General features: G+C 63.6%; 1 protein-coding gene across 1 annotated transcript; it reads left to right on the forward strand.

Moving 5' to 3' along the window:
• The first annotated feature begins 6 nt into the window (after positions 1-6).
• LOC106555795 (MAP/microtubule affinity-regulating kinase 4) lies at positions 7-8,391 on the forward strand. Its single transcript, XM_087727604.1, has 11 exons — positions 7-86; positions 575-694; positions 1,338-1,437; positions 1,670-1,779; positions 2,082-2,241; positions 3,024-3,241; positions 4,230-4,333; positions 4,836-5,105; positions 6,843-6,922; positions 7,532-7,576; positions 8,191-8,391. Exons 2-11 carry the CDS (start codon positions 623-625, stop codon positions 8,253-8,255), a joined length of 1,224 nt encoding a protein of 407 aa, XP_087583730.1. The 5' UTR covers positions 7-86; positions 575-622; the 3' UTR covers positions 8,256-8,391.
• The last annotated feature ends 400 nt before the right edge of the window (positions 8,392-8,791 follow it).

An 8,791-nucleotide genomic window follows, 5' to 3' on the forward strand; every position in this document is an offset into this window, starting at 1 on the left:
GGCCGGAGGTGGACATCTGGAGCCTGGGGGTCATCCTGTACACCCTGGTCAGCGGCTCCCTGCCTTTCGATGGGCAGAACCTCAAGGTGAGGCTGTGGGGCAGGGGTTTTGGGGCGCAGAGGGAGGGGCAGGGCTGGCTCCCAGTTGCAAGGAGGGGAGCACGAGGTCACCAAAGGGCTGGCTGGGATGCTTGGGGGGAGGCTGTGCATGATGGGTCCTTTGCTCTGGAGCCAATCAGGAAAGGGCACCTGGGCATCCGGCATCTCCCCCTGGGAGTTCGGCTTTCCCCTTCTGTGCCTCTGGCTGCTTATTTATTTCTTTATTTTATGAATTGCCTCTCTGTGCAAAGACTTCTCTCCCCACTATGCGCTGATGCCCAAGGCCAGAGGTTGCAAAGGCCGGGTCCCACCAGAGGAGCGAGTGGCTGGCATCTTCCAGGCACATGGCTACCTTGGCATGAGCCCTCTGGCGCCCTTGGCCAGGCAGCACTGCCCCCAGAAGACGGGCTGCCCAGAGGGACTGATGGGGGGAGCCGGGCTGCGCTCTGACTGACAGGCCTCTTCCCCCCCCCCAGGAGCTGCGGGAGCGTGTGCTGCGTGGCAAGTACCGTGTCCCTTTCTACATGTCCACGGACTGTGAAAACATCCTGAGGCGCTTCCTGGTGCTGAATCCTTCCAAACGCTGCACCCTGGAGGTGAGGGCACCCCAGCTCCGTGGCAAGCCCCTCGTGGCAATTTGCCATCCCTGGGCGGCTCCAGATGCTCCTTCCCCCCTTGTGGTCCCTTTGGGGCTGAAGGAGCACAGCTGGCACTGCCCATCCCCCATGCCAGTTTCCCGGGCACCCACAAGAACCCGGGCCTTTAATTAGCAACCGTCTCCACGGGATCTGGCCTCCCCGCTGCTGAGCCTTCCTCCCCTGACTCCCCCCTCCCACCAATGATTGTAATTAGCCTAATTGACTCAAGGATAATTGCATGGTGTGTCAGGGAGGCACTGCGCCCCCACGCCCTCCCCTCCTGCACAGCTCAGCGGGTGTTCCGGTTGGGCCTCCGCAGGCACCCTGGAGATTATTGGGGGGCTGTTTCTTCCTCCCCTGAAATGGAGAGCCATGCTGGGAAAAAGGGTTGGGGGGGGCCCTCTTGGGTGAAGAATTAAAGGTGCCTCTGAGCACGTGCTGAGGGCTGCAGGGACCGGTCTTTGCTCACCTGGGGGGCCCAGATAGCTCAGGTGGGAATTACGAGGGCTTGAAGCTCAGGGCACCAGGGGGATGCATTGGGGGGACTGGGAGGAGCCCCAGCAGTTTGGCCCCCTATTAACGCTTCTCCCCCCCCCCCCAGCAAATAATGAAGGACAAGTGGATCAATATCGGCTACGAAGGGGACGAGCTAAAGCCTTACCGAGAACCCGAGGAGGATTTTGCGGATGCCAAGCGCATAGGTAGCCCCCCCGGACCCTCCCCCTGACGAATGCGGCTGCTGCCTCCGCCTGAGGTCCTCCCCCCGTCCCAGACTGAAGGCTCTGCCCCCAAGGCCCAGCTGCTCTCCTGGGCCCCGAGCGGAGTGGCAGTGGGGCAGCTGGGCAGCCCCCCCGTCCCTGAGAGCAGTGGGGTCTCCGGGCCCCTGGGGGCCTTGGGCTGGGGTGATGGCTGCCTCTGCTCCTCCCTCTCCAGAGGTCATGGTGGGCATGGGCTACACCCGGGAGGAGATCAAGGAAGCCTTGACCAACCAGAAGTACAACGAGGTCACAGCCACCTACCTGCTGCTGGGCAGGAAGAACGAGGTACAGACCTGTCAACCCCCCCCCCACTGGGGGAGGAGGGGGGCACCCTAGTGCAAAGCCACACGGGGGGGGGGCTTCAATCGTGCTCCGTTGCCCAGGAGTCTACAAGGGGCAGATTTTGGATTCACCCGAGGACTCTGGGCGTGGGGGGGGGAGGGTCCCTGGGTTCTGAGGAGCCGGACCTCCAGCTGGCCTAAGGAAGGAGCCCCCCCCCCGAGAGGGATGCAGCTGCCCCACCCCTGAGGTGCACTTGAGCGTGTCCTGCAGCAGCTTTGACGGGCCTGGCGATCTGCTCTGTCCAGCAGGTGGAAGGGGGGGAGTCGCGCACGGGCAGCAGCCTCTCGTTGGCCCGAGCACGGCCGCCCAGCGAGGCCTCCAACGGCACCAGCAAGTCCTCCTCGCACGCCAAGGGCCAACGGAGCTCCTCCACGTACCACCGGCAACGGCGGCACAGCGATTTCTGTAAGTGGCCGGGGGGGAGGGAGGGGGGCTGCCACCTCTGGAGCCCTGGGGGCCACTCTTGGGGTCTGGTATGACCCCCCCCCCAGCACACTGCCTGGAGGGCCCTCTGAGGCCCCGGCCCTCCCTTAGCTTCGTCCCCCGAATCCTGCAACGGTCCAAGAGCTCATGGGGAGGCGGCTGTGGTGCGTGAAGCGGAGGCCGCTTTGAGTCCTGGTGCAGGCAGGGGGTTGGCCTGATGGCCTCAAGGAGTCCCCTGAGCCCTCTGAGTCCCGCAGCTCTGCAGCTCTCCTTCCAGAGGCTTGAGGGGCCTCCAAGAGGGATGAGATGAGGGACGTAGTATAGGTGGTCCTTGACTTATCCCCACAACTGAGCCCAAAGTTTCCGTTGCCAAACGAGACAGTTATCGAGTTTTCTCCCACTTTATGACCTTTCTTGCCACAGTCGTTAACTGAATCACTGCAGTTGTTAAGTTAGCCACACGGTTGTTAAGTGAATCCGGCTTCCCATTGACGTCGCTTGTCGGATGGTTGCAAAAGGGGATCACGTGACCCCGGGACACTGCGACCGTCATAAATGTGAGCCACCTGACCATGAATGGATGCTTTCGTGGTCATAAGTGTGAAACACCAGTCCCAAGTCCCTTTTGTTCTGTGTGGTCGCTAAATGAAGTGTTGCCCATTGGGGCTCCCTGTGGACGGAGGGGCCTCTTCTGCCTTTTCCCCTCAGGGGAATCGGGCTCCTCGGATGCCGCCCTCTCTGAAAGTGCCCCCTTGCCCCCCCAGGTGGCCCTTCCCCCGCCCCCCAGCACCCCAAGCGGAGCCCCACCAGCACCGGGGACGGGGAGCTGAAGGAGGAGCGGATGCCCTCGCGCAAGGCCAGCTGCAGCGTGGTGAGCAGCGGCCGGGGGGGCCTCCCGCCCTCCAGCCCCATGGTGAGCAGCGCTAACAACCCCAACAAATCGGAGATCCCCGACCGGCGCAAGGACAGCGCGGTCAACACGGTGAGGGGGCGGGAGGGGGGCTGGCGGGCTCCTCCCTCCCTCGGCACAAGCCCTCATTCCGTGGTGGCTGCTGGGCACCCGTGCCAGGCCTTCCCTGCCAGCACCAAGGAGCTCCCCTTACACGTCGGGGAACGCGGGACGGAGCTTGAAAGGGCACTGGGCTGTTTCAGGGCACTGCCCAGGTCCTTCCGTGCCCAGGAGTCCCGGAGCCAGGCCACAAAGGGGCTCCCAGCCGAGCCTCCCAAATTCTGGTCCCGCTTCCTGTGTCCAAGCAGAGCCTGCCAAAGGGGGGCTTGGGTGAGGAGGTGCCCCTGGGTGTCACAATCCCCGATACAGCTATGAAGAGACCGAGGGAGCTGAAAGGGACCTGGGAGGTCTTCTAGTCCAACCCTCCGCTCACAGACGAGCGTCTCTCCGGCCTCTTCTTCAAAGCCTCCAGTGATGGAAAACCCAGAACTTCCGGAGGCAAATTGTTCTTCCTCCTTGGTCCCAGTCGCTTCTCCCCTTCGTGAGTTTCCATCCGTTGGTTCTCGTCCTGGGCTTTGGAGGATAGGTTGCCCCCCTCCTCTTCTTTGTGGCAGCCCCTCAAATATTGGATCCCTGCTTTCATGCCGCCCCTCGTCCTCCTTTGCTGTGGACGGGCATCGCCAATTCAGAACTAAGGAGGGATTTCCTAACAGTGAGAACAATTAGCGTGTGGAACTCCTTGCCTCCAGAAGTTGTGAGTTTTCCGTCACTGGAAGTTTTCAAGGGGAGATTGAACCCTGTCTGGAAAGGCAAAGGGTCTCCTGCTTGAGCAGGGGGTTTGACTAGAGGACCTCCAAGGCCCCTTCCGGCTCTGCTCCTCTGTTAATTCTCTTAATGCCCAACTTGCCAAAGTCCTGGATGCTGAGAATGTGATGCCGCTGAGCCCACTCCGTCCCCCTGATTCTGACCTCCTGGCCCCCAGCACCGGCCTCTGAGCTGGCCGTCTCCCCTCCCCTTTCAGAACAACATCCCCTCCAGTATGATGACCCGGAGGAACACTTACGTCTGCACGGAGAGGCCTGGGGGCGACCGCCACTCCCTGCTCCAGAACGGGAAGGAGAACAGGTGGGCTTTGGGTGGGGAGGGGCCTCGGGGGGGGCTCTGGGGCACGGTCACTTCAGGAAGCAGGGGGTCTCCATCTTAGCCCTTCAACTCCCAGGCTTGCTCAGCCAGCCCTGCTGGGAGTTGAGCCCCCCCATCCTGTCTTCAGGAGAGAAGCAGAAGCTGTTGCAGCTCAACAGGGCCAAGAGAGGAAGAGCCCCCCTCCCACAAGCCCCCTTGCCTTCTCCCGAGAGAGGGACCCAGCAGGGGCACAGGGTGCGTGGGAGTGCCCACCCCAGGGCTCCCGGGTGGAGGGAGCAGGGCCATTGGTCGCCTGGTGTCCAGAGACCAGGCAGGTGGTTAGCATCCCGAGGAGGACGGGGGTCACCTCAAGGGGCTGCAGGCTGCAGCGGGGGCTCCGGGGTCAAAGGCCAAACCTTCCTCCGGGCCCCACGTTCTCCTTGTTGGGGCCGAAGGATCTTGGCTTGCCCTGAGTGGTGCCCTCTGCGTCCTCCCCTCCCCGCAGCTCAGGTGCCAGCCGGGTGCCCCCGGCCTCCCCCTCCAGCCACAGCATCGCCACCTCCTCCTCCTCCTCCGACCGCAGCCGGCTCTCCCGCGGCACCAACATCCGCAGCACCTTCCACGGGGGCCAAGTGCGGGACCGGCGTGGCACCGGCGTGCAGAACGGGCCGCCCCCCTCGCCCACCCTCTCCCACGAAGCCCCCTCTCTGCCTCAGAGCCGCAGCCGGGCCACCTCCAACCTCTTCAGCAAACTGACCTCGAAGCTCACGCGGAGGTAAGCGGAGGCTGGGGGGGAGCCGGGGGGGGGGGTTGCAGCATCCAATCCCCCCCCCCACAGTTAGTTTGCGGAATTCAGGCCTTTCCTGGACTCCAGGCAGCACCTGAACCCCCTTCCTGCCCCCCCCCCCCGCAGATGAGATTCAGGCGGTCCTCGACCTACAACCACAATTGAGCCCGTGGTTTCCGTTGCTATGCAAAGCAGTTATTAAGTGAGCTTTGCCCCATTTTACAACTTTTCTCGCCATGGTTGTTAAATGAATCTTCCCCTTGACGTGGCTGGTCGGGGGGGGGGAAGCAAAGGGGGGAGCGCGTGACCCTGCGGCCGTCACAAAGGACGGGATTTTGATCACATGACCACGGGGATGCTGCATAAGTGTGGAAAACGGCCGTATGTCCCTTCTTTCTGTGCCGTCGTAACTTTGAACGGTCACTAAAGTCTACCTGAAGGAAGAGCGGAGGGAGCCGACAGGGGAGGCCCCTTTCCCTGGCACTGCCGCCCGGGTGCCCGGCCTCCCCTGCAGCTCTTGGACAGCCGTGCCCAGCAAGGGAAGGTGCCCGCCTGCAGTCAGTGCTTCTGCCCCACAAAGGACCCCCCTGAAGCCTCCCCCAGGTCCTTCCCAGCCTGCTTGGCCCTCCCTGGGCCTGCCATCCAGGGGAAACCAGGGGGTCTCTTCCCCCGCCCCCCACAAGTCCTCGCACAGCGGCAGCCACCCTGCAGGCGAAAGAGGGAGGGAACTGCCGACAGTGAGACACCTGGAGAGTCCCTGGGAGTTGTAGGGGGGAAAGGGTTTTTTTTTAAAATACATTTTATAAACGGCATCCGGGTGATCCAGCGGCTTTCGTCTTCCCTGGGCCCAGCCAAGGGAGGGGGGGAGCCCAAAGACCAGGCGCCTTCTGCAACCCCTGCGGTGGGGGCTTCACCCCAGAGAGCCTGGCCGAGCCTTTGGAGCATGACTTCTGTGTGGGGCACGCATGGCTTCCCCCCTGGCGAGCCCTGGGTGGAGGGGCAGCTTCGTCCCAGCGCTGCTTAGCTGAAGGCGGCTGTGTCCCCAGGAGACCCTCCCGGGAGGGGGGAGGAGAGGAGAGGAGGGGCGGCTCTGGCCTACCCCCTCCCCAATCCCGGGAGAGGCGAGAGAGAAGGTGGGGTCAGGGGGAAAGAGCTGGCTGAGAGAGGGGCTTCAGGCAGGGAGGTCAGAACAGAAGCCCCTTCCCCCAACCAGGGGCCTGGAAGCAAAGGGCCAAAGTCCCAGGCAGCCCCATCCTCCGTGTGGGCCCTGCCAGGCCCTCGGAAGGGCTGTGGGGCAGAAAGGGAGAAGGGCGGGGTCCTTGCAGGGACTGAGGGAGGAGCCAGAGCCCCAAGCGGGGGGGGCGGTCTCTAATCTGGCAGAAAGAAGGGCCCGCAGCTGCCCAGGGCAGGGAGGACCTTTAGGTGCAGATGGGCAGGATTCGCACTCCTGGCTGCGGGCTGGCTGAGTGAAGAAAAGGAGGGAGGTTCGCTTTTGGGGGGGCTCAGCTGGAGGAGCCTCTGGGGGGGGGGCTCTGATGCAGTCCCACCCCCAAAAACCAGCTGGAAGAAGCTTCTCCCTGCACAACCTGGACTCTACCTCCCCCCCCACCCAGAGCGTTTGCAGCCACTGAGGCAGGACTGAGGCCCCCTCCCCACTAACCTCTCTTGCTCTCCCCCCCCCCCGCCCTCTGCACCCCCTTCACTCTGGCTTCTCTCTGTTTTCAGGGTCACTCTTGACCCCTCTAAGCGGCAGAATTCTAACAGGTGCGTCTCGGGTGCTTCAGTGCCTCAAGGATCTAAAATCAGTAAGTGGCTGCTCCCCCCCCTGCTCCCCCCCCCCGCTGCTGCTGCCTTTCTTGCTGCCTCCTCCCCCCCCCCCCCCGCGCTCCCTCTTGCCTGGCTAGAGCCCTCAGCCCCCCCACTCCCACCTGGCCGGCCTTCCAGCACTTGGGACCCTCTTCCCTCCGTCGCAGGTGGGGGCGAAGCACTGGGGGCTCCCGGGCAGCCTTTGCGGCCGAGGGGGCTGGCCTTTCTGCCTGCGGGCGGTGTGGAAACCCCATAGCAGCCCAGCCTGCTCCCCATCCTCTGCCAGGCAGTCAGCTGGTGCCCCGGTTGCCCTGCCCTGGCTGCAAGCCACCCGGGCAGAGCAATGAGCCCCCCCCCATAGAAAGGCTGCAGGTAAGGAAGGGGGCAGAGCCATGGCCGAGCCCTGCCCCCCTTTCTCTGGCCCCAGGGACCCCCATTTTGCAGTTCTAAATGACCGTCTCCCAGGCGGCCCCTGCCCAGGTGCCCCCTCTCCCTCGTCTCCCTGAGGAGCTGGAGAGTGGAGGAGGAGGGGGGCTCCCCCAGATGACGCTCACGGCCGCCCCCCGTCTCCCCCTTGCCTTCACTGCTCCTCCTGCCTTGCCTTCCAGGGTCGCAGACGAACCTGAGAGAATCAGGGGACCTGCGCTCACAAGGTGAGTCCCTGGGTGGGGCATCTGTGGGGCAGGCTGTGGGGAGAGCTGGAAAGGCCAAAGGGGCTGGGGGTGGGGTGGGGTGAGGTCGGCTTCCTCGGCCACAGCAGGAAACTTTTGCGAGGATTGCATTGATTTTGAACAGTCCAGTTGCAGGATTCAGCTGGGGGGGGGGCATGTGGGGGATTGGGCTGCGTACAATGTGTGGGTCTGGGGTCCAGCTCAGTTGGGGGTGGGGGGGTTGCAGTTACCTCTGGGAACTGGTCCGTTGTCTCCAGAGCTTGTTCCCCTAACTATTATCTCCACAGCCTGATGGGGTTCATTTCTATTTATTTATATTGCGCCTTTATTATTTCTATGAGTAACTCATGGCAGAAAACATACTTAATCCTCCTCTTTTCCTGACAACAACCCTGTGAGGTGGGAGAGGCTGAGGGAGAGGGTGGGAACTAAGGCAAGGCTAGAATAATCATGACCGATGTAGGTTCCCCAAGCCTTAAGCCAGGGCCACAAACCCCGACTAAGTTGGCACCTTGGCTGGACCGGGGTCCCTCTTCTGGGCCTTTGGGGGGCATCTGGTGCCGTCTGAACGGGCTCCTGGTCCTCCTCGCCCGCAGTTGCAATCTACCTTGGCATCAAAAGGAAGCAGAACCCCGGCTGCTCCGATTTACCTGGAATGTGAAGCTGACCAGCACCCGCTCTGCCGAGGCCATCCTGGCCGCCCTCTGCCAGGCCACGGACTCTGCCAACTGCTGCCGCCGCCAGACGGAGCCCTTCGTCCTCTCCTGCACCCACGGGAAGAGCGCCAGCGAGCACTTCTGCTGCTTCGAGGTGGAGGTCTGCCGGCTGCAGCGGCTGGGGGGGCTGCACGGAGTGCTCTTCCGGCGCCAGGCTGGCACCTCCCTGGCCTTCCGCAGCCTGGTGGCCAAAATCACAGACCAGCTGCAACTCTAGGGTGGCCCGGCCTGCTCCGGCACTGACTGACCCCCTGGCTGGGGGGGGGGGACATGGCCCCGGGGCCCTCCCAGCTTCCCTCCGGGGCCCAGCTGCTGCGCCGCCCTGGAAGGTCCCTGCCGGCCTGTCCGTGGTGCTAGGAGGGGTACAGGGGGAGGGCAGGAGGGAGGGGAGATAGGGGGGCTGGCGGGGAAGGGCACTGGCCCCTCCTCCGGCCCCTAATTGGGTGGGGGAAAGGCTAGCCGGCCCTCCCTTTCCCGAGCC

This window comes from Thamnophis sirtalis, unplaced genomic scaffold (genome assembly GCF_051295495.1).
Source record: "Thamnophis sirtalis isolate CommonGarterSnake01/CBP01778 unplaced genomic scaffold, rThaSir2_p1.2 scaffold_13, whole genome shotgun sequence".
Taxonomy (NCBI): domain Eukaryota; kingdom Metazoa; phylum Chordata; class Lepidosauria; order Squamata; family Natricidae; genus Thamnophis; species Thamnophis sirtalis.